The 18,792-nt window shown below is 44.1% G+C and overlaps 1 protein-coding gene across 2 annotated transcripts; it reads left to right on the top strand.

The window, feature by feature from the left end:
• Positions 1 to 1,793: 1,793 nt before the first annotated feature.
• Positions 1,794 to 17,721, top strand: ZGRF1 (zinc finger GRF-type containing 1). Of its 2 annotated transcripts, none has more exons than XM_027903177.1 (29): positions 1,794 to 1,914; positions 2,495 to 2,602; positions 2,718 to 2,798; positions 2,919 to 2,975; positions 3,397 to 3,582; positions 3,665 to 5,828; positions 6,144 to 6,226; positions 6,729 to 6,827; positions 7,158 to 7,331; positions 7,451 to 7,556; positions 7,638 to 7,744; positions 7,950 to 8,094; positions 8,757 to 9,364; positions 10,144 to 10,282; positions 10,723 to 10,907; positions 11,027 to 11,214; positions 11,778 to 11,917; positions 11,996 to 12,142; positions 12,718 to 12,832; positions 12,966 to 13,225; positions 13,822 to 13,981; positions 14,201 to 14,278; positions 14,430 to 14,577; positions 15,254 to 15,381; positions 15,522 to 15,645; positions 15,918 to 16,094; positions 16,227 to 16,361; positions 16,709 to 16,970; positions 17,427 to 17,721. In XM_027903177.1, the coding sequence occupies exons 2-29, from the start codon at positions 2,582 to 2,584 to the stop codon at positions 17,537 to 17,539; spliced, it is 6,330 nt and encodes a 2,109-aa protein (XP_027758978.1). In that variant the 5' UTR covers positions 1,794 to 1,914; positions 2,495 to 2,581; the 3' UTR covers positions 17,540 to 17,721. The 2 variants fall into 2 exon arrangements, with proteins under 2 accessions (XP_027758978.1, XP_027758977.1); XM_027903176.1 differs by having other exon boundaries at positions 8,754 to 9,364.
• Positions 17,722 to 18,792: the final 1,071 nt, after the last annotated feature.

Here is an 18,792-nt window from a genome sequence, read left to right as displayed (position 1 = left end):
TAAACATGTCAGTGCTAAGGTGTATTCAAACCCAACTTCTATCATAGCAACATCTAGAAAACATAGTAAGCTTCAACCGTGCTCCAAAGTCTGTAAGAAGCAGGGTACAGATATAAAACATACTTTATTCTTTTAAGCAGTGATGCAAATGCCTGTTTCTTTGAGCATTTCAAGTAGCAAAATGGGGCAAAACAGCTTGGGAGGGGAAAACAGAGTAAGTCAAAATATTTACTTAATATATTTATTTTAACTATGAAAATGTTTTTACATAGCCACCGCCAACACTTGCCCTTCTGGGCATTTACGGCAGAATAAATGCACGTATTTAGCAAACCTGAAACTACTTTAAAAAAAAAAAAAAACAAAACAAAACAAAAACAAACATCCTGTGATAATTCACAACAAGGTAGACAGAGGCAGAACTGCAGCAGTGAAGTTTTTGCCCTGCCTTTTAACTTCTGTTTATGTAAATTAAGCTAAGAAAGGACAGGAGATAAATACATGGGGACCAGCACGAATTTATTGACCTTAAAAACAGAGGAGCTCCTGCTTTTCTCCACTTTAAGCAACAAATCCAATACATCATTTTAAAACCACATATCAGGTGTTTAACAGATTTAATGAAACGTGTGTGCTCACTAACAGAAAAGGTTTTGCTTCCACCTCACAGGGATGCGTGTTAGGGCTGTTTCCAAACATCAAGGAGCTGCACAAGCAGCAGAGCTGGAGAGAGGAAGCTGCAGGAATAAGCAGTTGGAAGCAGGATGGAGGTGGGTACCAAAGCCTGGCATTCTGCTGCCGTGTTTGCAGCTGCATTCTAATAAAAACAATAGGTATCTATAGGAGAACCTCATCTTCTTTACCCCTCAAAGGGGAAACACACAGCACGAAATAGAATTTTCTAGCCCTGACTTATATCGACCAGCACAGCAACAGGCTAAATCCTGCTTGTCCTCAAGTCCGACCAACACACCCTTAGCACTGCAGTGAGTGACAGTTCCGGTCAGGGATAATTCCAATGTATTGTGTAGCCTGTTGCGTTTCAAGAGCACCAAGTAAAGGGCTCAGCAGATGCTACTCGTGTAATTAGTCACAGACCTCGAGTCGATAAAGTACTAAAAAAAAAAGCAAGCACAGACTAGCCCAAAGTGTTATTGCTCATGTGCCCCCACCCCTCAACACTAGACCCTCTCCTCCAACGTGAGGCTTGGCTCCCAGAGCCACCGAGGGCGACGCCGAGGGACACGGGCAGCGAGGAGCCCTCTGGAAAAGGCTCCACCGGCACCGGGAGAAGCGGGACAGCAGGAGAACAGGATGCCCCGGGGCGGCAGGTCGGGGTTGGATAAGCGGGCGGCGCCGCGCTGAGGGGAAGGGCGCCCGCCATCCCCCCTGAGGGGACCAACCGCCCCCCCGCGAGGGCACCGCGAGGGAAGCGGGCAGCGCGCGGGCGGCGGGAAACACGCGAGGGGGGCGACAGCGCCCCCTACCGACGCCGCCACCGCCGGCACATCCGCAATCTCCCTCCGCGGTCACTGACCTGCCGCCGCCGCGGAGACACCGGGTCGGCCCGCCCCGTGCGCGGTTCCTCCGCCGCCGTTCTCCCCGTCAGTCCGGGCACGACGCGCTGCCAACCTCCACCTTGCCCCCCCCTGCCCCTTTTAAGGGATGAAAAGCCCCGCGGCGGCGCCCGCGCGTGCGCGGCGGCGGGAGGGGCGGGGGGGGGGCGCGCCCGGCCCCGCGCACACGTGACTTCCTCCCCCGCCGGGCGGCGCGGCGCGGTGTGGTGACGTCACGGGGCGCGGCGCGGCGGGAAGTTCGAGAGGGCGGCGGCTGCCACCGGGATCCCCCTCCAGCTCCTAATCCCGGTCCTGATCCTGATCTCATCCCGATCGTGATTCCGGTCCTGGTCGCTAGGTAGGATCGCGGGGTCACCGGCGGGGACGCGGTGGTGGCACATCCGTGCGCCCGCGGCATTCCGCCCGCAGTCACTGTAAGGGTTCGCATCCATCCATCCAGCTACTCGGGAGGGGTAACTCCGTGTCCCCCGAGGGTGTCCGTTTCCATGGATTTTCACCCCGTTAAGCGCCCAAGGAGATGGCAGCCACGAGAAACAGCGCGGAACTTTCCCCCTTTCTTTGTAAAAACCTTTTCTCACTCATCCAGAGGCTGTTTTAAGATTCATTTTGAGTGTCACTGTGGTCCAACGGTAAATACCCGAAGGGGTTTGGCTTCACGGGTGGCTGGTCTGCAGAATCAGTTGTGTTTTAAATATAATTCACGTTTACATATAATTCCTGTTTTGCATGAATTGAACGTGCATGGCCAGCTCCACACCTGGCACAAAATCATTCTGCTAACAGCTTCTGTGGTATTTTGGGGTTTGGTTTTTGGTTTTGTTTTGTTTTGTTTTTTTTTACTGCAAGAAAAGTTCTTTTGAGGGGAAGACAGAAGTGAACTGGCATATAATTTTTTTGTCCATACGTTTCATCGACAGCTCTGGTGAATTCTGACCATTTCCCCACCTCTCAGGCTGGGTGAAGATGTGGATATTTGCGAAATAAACGACTGTTTTGACAAAGCAATGGCCTCTCAAGAATTCACTGTAAGTGATTTTTGACATTGTGTGCTGTTATTATTAGGAATACATTAAAAGACTGCAGCTGCTGGATTATTCAAACATCCTCTTATTTTCCCAACATTTTGCACATTTAAAACAGGTATTATACACTCACCAAAAGACAAAAAAAGCAAAAACGTGGCAAGATGGAGTTCTGAGGATTAGAGCTGGCAGAAATCAGGTGAAAACTTAGGTTTAATACTCTTGGATTTAATCCCATCTGCTACTGCTGGCCTGCCAGTGCCAGTCTAGTGGCTCTGTGAAATAACTGGTTATTTAAAATCCCATTTTTTCATTGCAGGCCACCTTGTTTGATGACAAAGGACAATGCCTGGAGAGCATTTTTCTAAAATCTCAGGTATAGTTTGTTTGGAGCTGTTATTTTAATGCCTGATTGTGCTTTGTGTTTCAGGCAGCGCTTCAAACACTTGGTTGGTAACTAAAATAGCCATTTTTTTTTTGTGGTGGTTATAAAGCTCTGCCACAGTGCAAATAATGGAAAGTAAAACAGCTTCTACTTATTGATAAGTCTTACTGTTTGTCCAGAAGGTTTTATGGGGTTTTACTCCTTTGGGGTAAAAGCAGTGTTATTACGGGGATATATTAAATAAGCATAACTTGAAGATAAGTGCTAATGCTTTCTAGTCTATATACATGTATATTTCTTTATATGGCATCTGTGATAGAGTGGGCCTAAATATCTGAATTTTTTACATATAAGCACATAAATCTCTACATTATTGTCTCTTATGTGCACCCTCCCGCTTCCTCCTTTCTAGGTGGCTGCTGGAGATAATTTAGAAAGTGAACGATATTTGATCACAGTCGAAGAAGCAAAAGCGAGCAAAAAACCTTTGGAAGATCAGCCAAGGAAAGCAGAAATTCCAGCAGTGGATAGAAATGGGGTCTTACCTGGTCTGCTGCCTCCAAGACACCTCCCTGTTGGCCTGAAAAGGAAGTTCACGGTGTGGTGGTGTTTCAGGTTTTTATGTCTGTTGTTCAGCATCTGATGGCAAATTGTGGATTGATGTCCAATTTCTCTCCCAGGGGTTCCAAGGGCCACGCCAGGTTGAGAAGAAAATACCAGCTGTGGAAGAGGAAGAAAAACCAACGCTGTTGCCTCTCTCTAAGCAGTGCCAGGGGACTTTTCCATCCCAGTTTTACGTCACCTCTCCGTTATTTTCCACAGTTCACAAGAAGGATGCAGACACAAATCTCTCTGCAGGCTTCCAGGAAGATGGGTGGAGGGATAATGCCAGAGAACACTTGTCTGTCTCCTCGCTGCTTTCAGCTCCATTTCCTGACAGATGTGAGGGGACAGAGAAGCAAAGCCCTGCTCAGCTCCTTGAGAAGCCAGAACCTCCTCTCCTTACTGGGCAAACTGGTCCCAGGGCAGTGTCCCACAACATCAGGAGCACGGCACAGATCATTGCTCTTCTGAAGTCCAAACCAGCACAAGGACACGGAGAACAAACACCTGCACTTACACAAAGTCTCTCCAGGTTTCAGGCAGCAAGAAATGCGGATTTATGCGACCAAAAGAGCACGGCCCTACCTGCTTTTCCAGCTGATGCTGCCAAAGGAATCGTTCCGAACACTCAGCACCCGCCTTTTAGGAAGGGAACTGTAAACAATAGGAAGGACTGGAATGCTGAAATGCCTCTGAATTCACGTGAACAGCCTTATGGTGAAGAAGCCACAGGACAGAGACACGACAAAAAGGTAAATAATTTAAGTCAAGATTTACAGGATCCCTGCAACACAAATAGCTGCTTCCTACCTGAGTCCACCGTAAGTAGAATGAGTGACAGCCGGTTTGTCCCGTCCTCGGGTGACATTTCACCTTCAGCAAGTATAATCACCCTTGAAAACAATGCCTTTGGATACAGGGAGCAGTCAGGGACTAAGGATCTTAGGGAGAATTCATCTGTGAAGATGCAGAGTGAGCTTCAGCCCAGACAAAATTCAGAGGGAGTGCCCAGTGACCTGGAGCTCTCCGGGGATGTAACTGAGGCTGGAATTGTTAAGGAGGAGTTAAGTTTGCATGACAAGGAGTGTAGTCCTGATGAAGAACTGATGGAGGTTAACTTCAATCTAATGGAGTCCTTCGATTTTAATGACACAGACAGTGAAGATGTGTGTGAAGGAGCTGTGAAGCAGCTCACTGAGGGAGACGCACTTTCCCAGAGCCCAGATTGCTCTGAGGGAGGAGATGGAACTCCAGATGCTGTGTTGACACCTCATTCCCTCTGTGAAGGAGTGACACACAGCAAAAATGAAGCCAAACGTTCAACACTTGACAGAGAGAGTGATGGAAGTGACTGCACTGGGGGTGTTTTGCCTGAGCTTTGTGCAAACAGTGTCAGAGATACCAGGGGACTTGCAGAAGACCCTGCAAACCAGAGCAGAACTGAAGTGGAACTTCTGGGTGGTGGACACAACATAAAAGAGATGGATGAAAGTCAGTTAAGTATTGAGGCCACAAGCAATAAGGAGGATCTGGCTGGCTGTGCAGCACTCACCATTAGTGGCACACCATGGACAAGGAACCAGCACTCTGATGCCATGCCTGGTGACACAAATGTTAAGGAATGTCACCCTGAAACCAGTGCATTTGAGGCAACTGGGACTATTTCAGGTATTTCTCCCAGCAGAATCATTTCTGCCACGGCCAAAGAAGGTGTCACACAGCTGGGATGCAGGGAATCCCCAGCTGTTGGCTCAGAACACCTCTGGGGTAGCAGGAGTGATGGCATTAAACCAGGCAGTCCTTTGCTGGCTCTGTCACCAAAATCAGATCTTGACAGTGGCTCATTCCAATCTGTTGCAGAAGACCATCAAAAGGTGTTTGGCATTTCACATAAGGAAGATGCTCTCATTTCCACGAGTTCTCTGCATCCTTTGGGAACAGGCCATTCATCTCCAGAGGGAACAGCAATAGTTGAAACAGAGGTTGAAGATGCAGAGAGTGTAAATGCTCCTCCTGCAGCCTGCAAAGGTGAAAGAGTAGGGGTGGACTGCCTGAAAGGCACAGCAGTGGCTGAAAACTTCCCGGGTCTCCCTGCTTTGGTGAATGATATTGCTCTTCTGAGGGCTCTGACTCAACATAGCACAGCTTTAGAAAGCTTGCAAAAGATGGAGGAAAATACCAGCATGTTCTGGGAAGCACAGACTTCCAAGGAGACATTTGAAGCCCTTGGGAAAGGTGAAGGTTAGGTCAGCTTCTATTTTAAAGTGAATTCTGTGTGTCTGTATCTGTTTGACTCCTGTACTCTTTATCTCTCTCAGAGAATTCACGTTCAGAAATCATATTTTTTGAGTGATGTGTTATGTAGGTTCCCTCAGGCAGTTTTTAGTGTTTAAAGCAACGTTGTGAGCTCTGTGCCTTTGCTTTAGTTCAGTTAAATCCTAACTGTGCAATTCATTGCATGGGTAAGGTTTGTAAGCCCGGTAAATATTCAGATGTTTTCACATTAAAAACCCCAACTTTTCTCTGTAACTCATTATGCTTTTCCATCTCTTGTAGCTATAAAAGAGTTTACAGAAATGCCTTACTCAGAAAGTTTACAGGCATCTTCCTGTTCATACTTTGATTCTTCTGGCCTTATGGTAACCCATTTTTGACTACATATATTCATCTGCACAAGATAAATTCGTTTTCTACCAGGAATAAAATTCTTGGTGTTGATTATGAAGCTGGGAATAAACAGAGGATGTCTTGCAGACCCTCTTGCCAATGAATATTTAGGAGGGTGTGATGAGAAACAATGCAAATTGTAATATTTATGTTTAATATCACATTAGTATGTCTGGTACTTCTCTTCCCCTACCATTCAATTCCTAGGAATTTTAGCACTTGAGTTGAAATATATTGGGAAATCTGTCTTTGAGACTTCACACAGTCTTTTTATTTCAATCCATCCAAAGCATAAAGATTTTAGGCAAACATAAGTTTTTTATCCTGCCCTGCGTTGTCCTGGCTTCCAAATTAAAAGGCTGTAATTGAAATGCTTCTTTTGTATAAATACAAGAGATTGCTTAGCTTGTATTTTCACTTTAAATGGCCATTAAATTGTTAGGTTAATTAGTTTTTGATACTTTTTCTGTGCAGCCCAGCTGTGTGGACAGTTTATTACAGGAGACAGAGCCATATATTTTACCAGTAGCAGCAGCCCAGAGAGACCCTGGGCCATCTGACTGGCAACCAAAGGTACAATTTCTGTGGAGCTGAGGCATAATGAACAGTGTTTCTCAAATTGCAATGGAATGGTTTACTATTTGTAATCTATTGCAGTTAAGTCCTAATAAAATTTTAACCAGTCTGGTAATGGGCTTCTCATCATTCTTCAGTATATTTGTCTGTGGGAAATTCATCAGGGAGAGTTTTAAACTGAGACTAAAACCAGAATTTTTTTGTGTCTCTTCTGCAGTTTCCAACAGATTATTTTTGTTGTATGCCTGAGAAATACCTTTAGTGACTGCAGATAGTTCCAGAGCTGTATTTATTTCCAGTTAGTGATAATTCCAATGTATTGTGTAGCCTGTTGTATTCCAAGGGCACCAAGTAAAGGGATCAGCAGCCAGTGAGATCATGCTGAGAGCTCCCTGCTCCCAGCTGGGACAGCAGCAGTACCCACATAACATGGACTTTGCAGCTGAGACATTTTTCTCACCCCTGTTTTCAAGCAATAATGGCCTTTTTGACTTCGGACAGGTAAAACATTAACTTATTTTCTTGTCCGATCAGTCCCACTCTGAAAAACAGAAGATAACGCAGCTGAATTTCTAGCAAGTTTTTGCTCATGCTTGTTTTTTTTTTGTTTTTTTTTTAAGTCTCCAGGTTCCAGAAGTCCCCAGGGGGATGATATGGATGTTATCAGAGAAGGGAATTTTCAAATGGAGCCTGCTGTGATTGAAGAGTCAAGAATAAATCAGTCCCGTAAGTGGAAGTCAAAGTGAAAAGGCAGCAATCGGCCTCAACATTTCTGCATGACTTCTGTCCTTCGTGTGTTTTTCCTAGCACTGGCATTCCATGTGTATCCTGAAGTGCCGGCATGGACAATGGCGGGCTCACCTTCACATTCTGCTCTGAGACAAGCACAGTGGACATCCTGGGAACCTGGCAAGGTGTGCACTGACAGTCTGTTCTAGATATGTTTGGCTTTATTTCCTGTGTGTTCATGGCAGTTTCTTATTTTTGGAGCTGTTTTATCTCAACTCTGAGACACACTTCAATTGTTTAGAATGATGAGAGAGAGAATGGTGATGAAAGAGCTATAATCAAGGGGTTTTTTCCAGTCATTCATTTAACATATCCATTCTTCACCTGCAGATTTCATCAGAACTGCCTTCCTCATTTGATCCAGATTCTACAGTTTCGCCACCTTCAGGAAATGAGGAAAGTACTGGAGACATCCAGGAGCCCCTGATACAAGGGATCTTACCAAGGGGACCAGAACTCCCGGATTTTTTTTTCAGTAAGAGATTACAGTTTGTAATTGCACTTTTGCAGTATTTTAACTGGAAAATCTCTCGGGATCTTTGAAGCACAGTGAGTTGTGCTGTGATAGAAAATTACTCTGCCAATTCTGTTCTCCTGAAAGAGACCTCAGGAGAGTGATTTAGTCAGTCATATTTATAGTTTTATTTACCTGCTTTTAGTTTTCAGCTGCCACTGTTGATAATGAATTTAGTAAGAAGAATGCTTTTTGGTACTAAAAGCTTATTTATCTACATTGTTTAGTATTAATTCACAGTTTTGGGGGTGATCTTTCTGCAGTGTTAAGCCGGGTGTTTTCCAGTTGGCATCTGTCAGTGCCTTACCAAAACTATCAGATTAATGGCCCCCCAAGACACAACCATTAAATAATTGTCTTTTATACAAATAGACTGGCTAAATAATGTGTTCTGAATATGGGATTTAAAAGAGTTAAAATTGATTAAAAGAATCACACAAAATCAATGAAGGTGTTTGGAAATGTAGTGTGGTACTGCCCAGGCATGATCCAGAGAGCTTCCCAGTTAAAAGACAGGATGTGAAAGGAAGAAGTTAGACTTTCTTTCCTTATCTTTCTGTACATCTGAAGTGCCATCCCTGATTGCTACGAGTTGCTTGTAAGATGTATTTGCCCTGCAGCAGGGGAGACATCCAGCTATCCCGAGGAATGCAGCCTGCCGAGATCCAAAGCCACCCTTAAAACACGGACTCCGTTCGTCACCCTTCCTGCCACCGAGGAGATTCCAGGCGTGTTTTATCCCACTGACAGCGAGCCAGTGGAATTTCCTACGAGTGCTCCCGGCCCCGAGGATGGGAATTATGAGACTTCCGTGTTTGGGGAGTACACGGAAGACGGACAAAGGGAATCTGTGCAGCCCCTGCTCCCCAAGGTGACTTCCCAACACAGACAAAACAAGTGGCTGAAGTATCAAAACAGCGCTCAGAGCGACTCGATCCCTCACAGCAGCGATGACAGGGAAGAGACTGCTGACCTCTGTGCCCAGAGCATCCTTGGAATGCTGCGGGGTGACACGGGAGAGAGCAGAGCTGGGAATCAAAGGGCTCCCGGTGCTGCCCCTCTGCTGATAGCCAAGAGCTCCCCTGAGGAATGCTGTGCAAGCAGCACCCCCCCAGATTGGATTTCCGAGGGGAAGTTACTTTCCCTGCACTTAAGTCAGACACCTTTGGCTGCGGCAACACAAAAGGTGTTGAGTCACCTGAGCTGCCACGCCGGAACAGGAGAGGGCCAGGTGTGTAACTCTTCAAGCAAATGCAGTTGTAAGGGGCAGAAACACATTTTTTTCCAGCCAAAGGAACTGCATTTCTATGTATTTCCTGCAAGATATTATCAGTCCAGTTGGGTGAAATGTTTCTACCTCTTGTAGCAAAACCAAAGAGTCTCAGCTGCAGAACGGCAGCTGCTCGACAAATTGTTTGTAAAGGTAATTCCTGGGCGCACACAGTGCCAGATTTAGGTTTTTAATCAGAATGTGGATGGCAGGAAAATGAAATTAAAAGCTGTTGGCCTGTTTGCTCATCTGTAATTGGTAAGAATGTGTTTTCAAGAAGGGTTTTTCTAAATTTCAAAATCAACAAGAACACTTATAACTTGCTTCAAAGCATAGTCTCTGATTTTAAAATACTTCAAATGTTTTCAGTTTTACCTGTGGAAAAGTAAGTTAATTGCATTGAATAAGCACTGATACTGCATATACATACATACATATAACATACATGTGGTTCTGCCTTCGCTAGCCTTGTACTACCTTTGCTGTATTTTCATCTGGGTAATTTTTTCCTGTGCAAAAATGGTGTTAAAATGGGGTTTGTGTGCTCCTTCCCCGAGCACTGAAAAACATAATTTTCAATTACACAATTTGGAAGCATTACTGTAAATGCAGGCTGCTTGTCAAGGGGCAAATTTTAACTCATGGTGCATCCTAAATGGCAACCTACGCTCTGGGGAGAAGTGTTTTTCTCTTTTGGGGTTTTGCAAGTTTTAATGGTTTATTTTTCGGTGTCTTTCTAGGACATAAGAATTTCTGAGTTGTCTTTTCCCAGCGGGGATAAAGTGAAACATGGTAATCTCCCCAAAAGAAAGATCTCCATCCCAGCTGTGTTTCAGTCTCATATTCACTACAAACAGGTTTTCAAAGCTGCTCTGACAGGTGAGTCTGACACGGTGTTGTGTAAAATGCTGTCACTTTTAAACAGTGTGTTTCTGAAGCTTCACCAAGCAGGATAAGAGGGACAGAAATCCTCAGCATCACCCATTAAAACAGCTGGCTGCATTTAATTTTTTTATATGTCCTGAAATATATTCAATCTATGCCCAAAATGGCAAAGACAAACCAAAAGAACAGCACACTTTGTTCAACTATGGAACCTCCTGCTTGTTTTCCAGTCTTTAGATTCCTAAGCTTTATTTTTTTCCCCTGCAATGCATGGATTTTGCAGGTCACATGGTTTCTTTTAAGACTGAGATTAAATATTTTGATTTAGGTTTGAAATCTGCAAATGGAAATATATCTGTTTGAACACCGTGTGCCTGCATAAGCATTTTAAGGCTGTACTAATTATTCCTTTCTTTTCTCCTTTCTCCCTCCAGAGCAATTGAACATCGTGCTGTTTGAGCTGTCCCAGAGATTGCACAGTGCGCTCTCCAAAGTGGACATTTCATTTTACACTTCGGTGAAAGATGGGCAAAGCCAGAGCCAGGGAAGCTGTGCTCCACTCTGCAACCACATGCACCCTGCGAAGCTGGTCATGGTTAAAAAAGAAGGTCAAAACAAGGTGCTGTTTATTCCCTGTGGTTTTACAGTTTGGGGTGAAAGCGCTGGTCCTTTTTTTTCCCCCATTTTTCCTTGCCTGTTTTAGCGCTCATGGTCTGGTTTTTCCCCTGTCCTTTGCAGGGTCGTTTGTTCTACGCCTGTGATGCCCCGAAAGCCGAGCAGTGCTCGTTTTTCAAGTGGATAGAGGATGTGAACCCCACACAGGCAAAATCCAGACCCAGTGCAGTGCTCCGTGACGTCAAAAGCATTGGGACATACCTCAGAAGCCAAAGGATTGCTCTCTATGAGGAATGCCAGCTTTTGGTGAGGTATTCCTGAAACCCTCTGCACTTTTCTCCAGTGCTGTGTGAACTGAGGGTTTGTAAATATTCCAGCAGCTCGGGATTTCAGCAGCAGTTAAGAGACATTTTCAATGTGTTTAAAGAGGTTAGAGTTGTGTAAAGATATGTAAGAGCCAAATTAGTGAGGGAATAATATTTATAGCCATGGCATTTCTTTTTAGCAAGAATCAGAACTGCTTACCAGTGGCTTGGTTAATGAAATCCCTTACAGTTGCTGCACTTGAATCCTTGTTCATTTAATCATTACCAAGAGAATTTGATTTATTCTCTGCAAGACTGTCATTTTAACAGCAGAAATTGTGTCAATGGCTAACCTGTGCTGCTTAACTGTAGAGGAAACAATTTCATGATGGCTGAACATGAGAGAATTTTGCAAGAGAAATGTATTTAAAACTTGTTAATGCAAGATGATGAACAAGCACCACAACCTGTATAATGTGGTCCAGTCTGTGGAGCTTTCTCATTTTTGGTGCTGAATCCAAAATGTGCCAATAGTTTACGTGCTTTTCCTTAAAATTACCATTTCCCAGGAAAGCCTTTGAAATTCAAACCCAGAGGTACAGTAAGTTCAAGAAATTTATGAATACACCTGCCAGCTTAGATGGTGACTCCAAACCCAAATTATACCTCAAATTAAGCAAAAAGGAGCATTCTTCTCTCTACAGCAAAGGTAAGCACATCCCAAGCATCTGATTGCAAAGGTGGCAGTAGAAGCAGCTTATGAGAACTCTGTGGGTTTTTTTAACAGATGATATTTGGGTGGTTTCCAAGACTCTGAACTTTGATCCCATTGATACCTTCATTGCAAGCAGTGCTTTCTTTGGACCATCCTCCAACAATGAAATAGAATTGCTACCACTGAAGGGCTACAGTCCCTCAAACTGGAGATCAAACAGTGAGTTCTATACCAAATAATTCACAATTGTGGGGAATAGCTACAGAGGAATCCAGGCAGCAATGAGGGAAGATAGTAGAATTTCCCAAACCTCAGACATGATTTAATTCACAGTATTTTTTTCACTTGTATCTTTGAATATGTAATTTGAATGCAGGACTTGATGTAAGTAAACCTGCAAAGTAGCTGGTAAATTCTAAGTGAGAGAGGAAGAAATGAGAATAATTAAATAATGTAGTAAATAATACAATATAGAATGCAGGTTGACTGTCAGTGTGTAAGTAACAGGAATATGTTGGTACTGTCCTTGAAAAAGAAAATACAATCCCAAACAACTCACTATGGAAAGCACACATTTACGTAAAAAGCCATGTATTAAATCTGTGATTTTGCAAAAGTTCCCTGGTTTTGCTGTTGAATTGAGCCAAAGTTTGGGGATTGGTTTGGTTTGTAAATGAAAGAGAGGAAGTTGGCTAATTTCTCTTTTGGTACTTTATAATTCATCTATTTAGCTGATGTGAAATCTTGGCTCATTTTATTTCTTCCTACTTGTATTTTTCTGTGGCCTTTTCCAGTGTGTGTTCACGCCCTGCTGGTCTGTAATGCCAGTGGGGAGCTGGCATCCTTAAGAAATCTGGAGGAGCACTTCAATCCATCCACATTCCCACTAATCCCATACCTACTAAACATGTAAGTTACTGTTCAGTGATACTGTGAGCAGGTCATAAAACCTCAACAGTTCAGTGATGGATCACTGAGAACATCACAACCAAGAGATACAAATTATATTATATCACAACTTTGGACTGCTTTTTGTCCTCAGGAATTTCCGTTCCAGAAACGCTCCTAAAAGAGTCGACAGAAGAAAATTTACTCCTCCTGCCATGAGGCTGAAAAGCTCAGTGACGGCTGGCCCTGTCAGCTCTGAGGTGGCCACGGGCCTGGCTGAAGAGATGATCCAAAGGTTCTCCCTGAACCCCGACCAAGCGGCGTCGCTGCTCCACATCGCTCGGATGATGAGCTCGTGTGGGAGCATCGCACCCGAGGAGGAACAGCAGAGCCCCCCCATCACAATCATACGTGGTACACAGCACAGGATGGGGAAATGTGCTGCTCTTCCATCTGTGCAGAAAGGCTGATTAATATGTAATGCCACTGGTAGGGAAATATCCCAGAGATGAAACAGCACGTTTGGTTCCCTCATCATATATTTATAATTTCAGGCAGACCTAAAGGGCACATTCTATGTTGACTTATTTGAAATGTAGCCCAAAAGATGAGCTTGAATAAACTTCCTGTGTATGGAATATCCCCTTTTGTAATGCTGCTGTCCTCACCCACTTCATGCATTTCATGGAAATTAGTTTCTGCGTGAGACCCCTCTGAAATGTCCCTTGACATTGTAACATCTATTCTGTCAGCACAGAGCTCTTCATCCTTGTATTGGCATTCTGCCTTTTGCAGGATTTCACAGAAAAATTGAGATTTTTTTCCTAGAAATATCTGTACACAGAATCAGAGTGATTTAGTACCTTCTTTTCATATTAACCCCCCTTTTTTTCCATGTATCAGCTTTGCTTAATTATAATTTATTTTTCTAATGCACACTATTCCTTGCTGGTTTATACTTGCTTCTACTTCACTTCTTGTAACTTTGGCTTTTGCTTCCAAATTACCAGGTGTTTTTGGAGCTGGCAAGAGCTACCTGCTGTCTGTGGTGATCTTGTTCCTCGTACAGCTCTTTGAAAGCAGTGAAGCTGCGGAGGGTCCAAGGCCAACTCCATGGAAACTTCTCATTGCTTCTTCCACCAACGTTGCCGTGGACAGGATACTGCTGGGGTGGGTTACTGAGGCTTTTACAGCCTCTTCTTCCAGAAATAATAATGCATTTCCGTGGTAAAAATCAACGTGTTGGTGTTAAAAGACTGTGGCCTGAGTTACTTCATCTGGTTAAACACAGGAGTTTGTGTTCTGATGTACCTTTTAAAACCACTTGTAAAGTTTTCAAGATTTCTTTTTCCATTTCTGTGACATCTGTCAACCCTTTTTTCTCTGAAGCCTGCTGGAGCTTGGTTTTGAGGATTTTATCCGAGTGGGAAGTATTAGGAAAATCACCAAAGCAATTCTTCCCCACAGGTAAGAAACTTGTTCTTTATGGGATCTGAGGCAATTTGGGATAGGTTAAAATATTGTTTTGTGTATCAAGTGTGATTATTTTTGTACATTTTTCCAAACACTGTTATTTTAAGTCACTGCAATGCATGTCACACAAAACCTTTTTTTGAAGTTTACATGCAGGCTCAGGAAATGAAAACGAGCAGCTGAAAGAGCTGCTTGCTCTCATGAAAGAAGATTTGACTCCAGCTGAAAAAATATATGTCAGGAAGAGCATTGAGCAGCACAAACTGGGGACCAATAAAACCATCCTGCAACAGGTACAGTCAAAGAGATGGGATGGGAAAGTGGGGATTCATTGTGTCCTATCCACAAAACCCACCGTATGGAAACTGGGAATTCCCTCTCACACTTGCCAGGCTCCTCATTTTGATCTTAGGTTTGATTCCACAGGTATACCTTGGTGTCTTACCTGTGCAGGACTTTTCTAAGTTGAACTTGCAGTTCTTTTTTAATGATATAGGACAGAAACTCTTTTGTACTCGACTGCAATCTGATTTAATATTGCCAATTTAGTTTTCAAGGTGGGCAGAGAAAAATTTCTCAGTACAGCTCGTCTGCACTGTCACCTTGAAACTAAAATTTATGTAGACATAAAGGTTTAAAAGATAAAGACTGAGCTAAATCTATCCTGGAGCTGTGTGTCAACACAGCTGTGTATCCACCACCAAGGAGATTTCAAATATATTTTAAGCAACTTTTCATCAAATCTCCTCAATTTCTGGTCTTTCCAGTTATTTCTCCTCAGTCCTAGAGTCAGAAAGTCACAGCTTGTCGTAAAGCAATTGTAACAAACCAGATCTGAGCAGTTTGTTGAGAACTAGTGACATGAGACAGCCTGTAGCAATTCTACTGCTATAGTTATGGGCTGCACAGAGATGAACTATCAACTGATCTTAACTTTTTGTCTCCCCATCTTCCCCTCACTACTAAAAGGTGAAAGTGGTTGGAGTGACCTGTGCCGCCTGCCCCTTCCCCTGCCTGAATGCTCTCAGGTTTCCTGTGGTGATGCTGGATGAGTGCAGTCAGATGACTGAACCTGCTTCTCTCCTTCCCATCGCCAGGTACAGCCTTCCTTTGGGGCTTCAGCAGGGAAATAACTTGCTGAGCAGTGACTCAACCTCCTGGAAGTGCCAAACCCCACATCTTTTTAAGCACGTGAACCCCGAGGTCTCACCCCGAGGTTTTTCACTTTCCCATTCAGATTTCAGTGTGAAAAACTCGTCCTTGTTGGAGACCCCAAGCAATTACCACCAACTGTTCAAGGGTCTGAGAGTGTCCATGAGCAGGGATTGGAGCAGACTCTCTTTGACCGGCTGTGCTTAATGGTAGGTACCGCCAACCACACCTTTGGAAATGGTGGAGGGTGTAATTGTAAGTCCACTAAAGTCACCAGGAAAATTCCCGTTTAGATGTCAGAGGATCAGAGTTTCAGCCTTGCAAATTACCACGGAATCACAGAACAGTTTGGGTCGGAGGGACTGGAAAGGTCACCTAATCCAACTCCCACTTGACATGGACAGGGACACCTTCCACCATCCACTACCCAACCTGGCCTCGAACGCTTCCCAGTCACCCTTTATCCTCCTTTTTTTTTTAGGGACATAAAGCAATCCTCCTCCGGACACAGTACCGCTGTCACCCTGCCCTCAGTGCCATCGCCAACGAGCTGTTCTACGGAGGGAACCTCATCGACGGGATTTCCGAGGAGGACAGAACTCCTTTACTGGACTGGCTTCCAACACTCTGCTTTTACAGTGTGAATGGCATGGAGCAGGTAAGCTCTAGAACATTTCATACATATATTTTTTATATAAATAAAGTCAATATTGTAGTTTTCCCTCCATTCCATACCTTTTTGCATTCTGCTTGTGAGAGCTAATTTGGAAATCTCCTTCCCTCTTTCCAGATCGAAAGAGACAACAGCTTTTCTAACATGGCAGAGGCTCACTTTGCAGTCAAGCTCATCCAGGCTCTGATTGCCAGTGGAGTAGAAGGAGCTGCTATTGGTGTGATTACTCTTTATAAATCACAGATGTATAAGGTTTGTCTAGTGGATCATCAGTAAGGCAATTTCTTAAATATATTTTTTGTTCTAAACAAAGGTTTCATTTCAACTAGGGAGAGCCAACTAGAAGTGAGAAATGGGTAGTTTGCCATGATTGCTCTTTTGCATTAAAAACGTACCTATTTTTCCCTCTAAAATTAATAAAACGATTTTAATTCAAAGAATGATTAAAAAATGTATTTTCAATTTTCCCTCCCCGCTGCACTCTCTAGTTTCCTAGTTCACACCTTGTTCAGGTTGAGATTTGTTGGGTGATTTCTCAAGGCAAGTGGTTGACTCTGAGTAGTCAAACTCACCCCCTTCCCCCTTTCTTTTGCCCACAGATTCAGAGTTTGCTCAGTGGGGTGCACTCTGAAGCTTTTGAAGTGAAACCTGTCCAGGTGTCCACTGTAGATGCTTTCCAAGGTGCCGAGAAGGAAATCATTGTCTTGTCCTGTGTCAGGACGAGACAGTTTGGGTTCATAGACTCGGAGAAGAGGATGAACGTCGCACTAACGAGGGCAAAGAGGCATTTGCTGATTGTGGGAAACCTGACCTGTTTAAGCAGGAACAAGCTGTGGGGAAGAGTAATTCACCACTGCAAAGGTAGTATTTTCTTTTCCGGGGTTTTTGAAACTGTGCAGCTCAGCTTTTTAATTAAACTATGCATAATACACTTTGTAGTGTGTACATATGCTATATACCAATATATAAAGTATATGTATGCACACTATATAAACCAGTACCTTTATTGCATATAACATCTAATTTTTAATATTTATTGCATATAAAATCTAATATATCACAGGAAAATGCACATTGCCCATTTGCAGCTTTACCTGTAAGCTGTTTTTATACTTCAAGAGTATATTTTTTATCCAGTAATGGGACTTTACCTACCTGGCATCGTGTTAGTGGCCGAACTCTGAGGAACCACTTTCCAAGCAGAAATATCACAGCCAGTCGATACTGGGGGAAATCGATGTCGGCATTGCCAGGGGCTGATTCCATGATGGATGCTGTAAAGAGAGATGTAATTGTCCTGTTTATTGCTGGTTTTAGGACGGGAAAATGGATTACAAAATGCAAGCCAGTGCGAGCAGCAGCTCAACGACATTCTGAAGTGCTACTGGGAGGAACGGAAGGAAGAGGAGCAGAGTAAGAAGGAAAAATAAAATGTGTGCCTATTTTATTAATATTGTTTCTCTATAAAATTGCTAATTTAATATTTATTTAATGTGGTACCTGTTTGTTTGTATGCCATATACTGATACTTCTGTTTGACCCCGCGTTTATTTGACTAAAACTGAATAAAGTGACTTTATTTGCCCGATAACCGAAAATAAAGTGACTTTATCTGCTTTAGAAGTGAAATCCTTTTATGCTTACAAAGTATCCAATAGTATTAATGTTATTGAGTCTGAAGAATAGCAAAATGATATTTTAGAACAATTCTGTCATCTTGCACATTTACAGATACGTCACATCCAGGAAGGAGCTTGGCTAAAACAATTAAAAGGCCCCCTTCCCAAGCTCTGGAGAGCTAGAGAGAGACTTGCAGAAGGGCATGGATTGCCAGGACAAGGGAGAGTGGCTTCAAATGACAGAGGGAAGGTTTAGATGGGATATTTGGAAGAAATCCTTCCCTGTGAGGGTGGGGAGGCCCTGGCACAGGTTGCCTGGAGAAGGCTGTGGCTACCCCATCCCTGGCAGTGCCCAAGGCCACATTGGGCGGGGACGCGAGCACCCTCCTGTAGCAGCAGGTGCCAAACACACCGAGAATTCCCTATTTTTCCCGTTTTCCCGATCCCAGCTGACTTTGCCCCCCTCACTTTCCCGCCGCCGCCAGGTGGTGCCACCCGCCCACCCGCCCGGCGGAGGTGGCGGCCGCAGCCGTGATCCGCCCCGCTTGGAGCCAGCCTGCCACCTCAGGGCCGCAGCACCGCTCCTCCCTGAGGGGCAGCGGCGGGTCCTTCCGCGCGGGGCAGGGTTGAATAGCGCCTTTAAATTACTCCTGACACCTCTGTCCCAGCTCCCTAAAATCTCAATCAACAAGCCATTAGAACTCGACGGGAGTAAAACTAAATCCTCGTTTAAGTGTATTTATCCGCTCTCTTTTCTCTCTTTCAAATGCTAAATCCATTTCAGCATATGCCCCTTCTTTCTCTCGCCTTTCTCTAAAGACTGGCAGCCCGCACTACTCTTGTAAATATGAAAGATGCTAATCATATGACATATCACGTCTCAGTCGGAGCCTGGAATAAAGCCTTGAGATTTGGGATCATTGCCTCCAGACAACAGCTTCATCAGCCGGAAAGTTGGGTTTTTTTCTCCTTTCCTTCAACTCTCAATCCCTTCTTTGTCTGAGGGAAAATGCAGCCAACTCGAGCCACCCCGGCCATATGGTTCACTCTGTGTTTTCTTAGTT

The sequence above is a fragment of the Empidonax traillii genome, unplaced genomic scaffold (genome assembly GCF_003031625.1).
Source record: "Empidonax traillii isolate 1590-97213 ecotype Southwest subspecies unplaced genomic scaffold, ASM303162v1 scaffold941:size231608, whole genome shotgun sequence".
NCBI lineage: Eukaryota > Metazoa > Chordata > Aves > Passeriformes > Tyrannidae > Empidonax > Empidonax traillii.
Note: the sequence above shows the minus strand (reverse complement) of the source record. Positions and strands in the feature narration are given on the sequence as shown.

Coding starts and splice junctions, on each gene's coding strand:
- ZGRF1 (XM_027903176.1), top strand. CDS start 2,582: ATGGCCTCTCAAGAATTCACT. Junction 10,283..10,722: donor TTTCAAAGCTGCTCTGACAG/GTGAGTCTGACA, acceptor TTCTCCCTCCAG/AGCAATTGAACATCGTGCTG. Junction 11,215..11,777: donor GAATGCCAGCTTTTGGTGAG/GTATTCCTGAAA, acceptor ACCATTTCCCAG/GAAAGCCTTTGAAATTCAAA.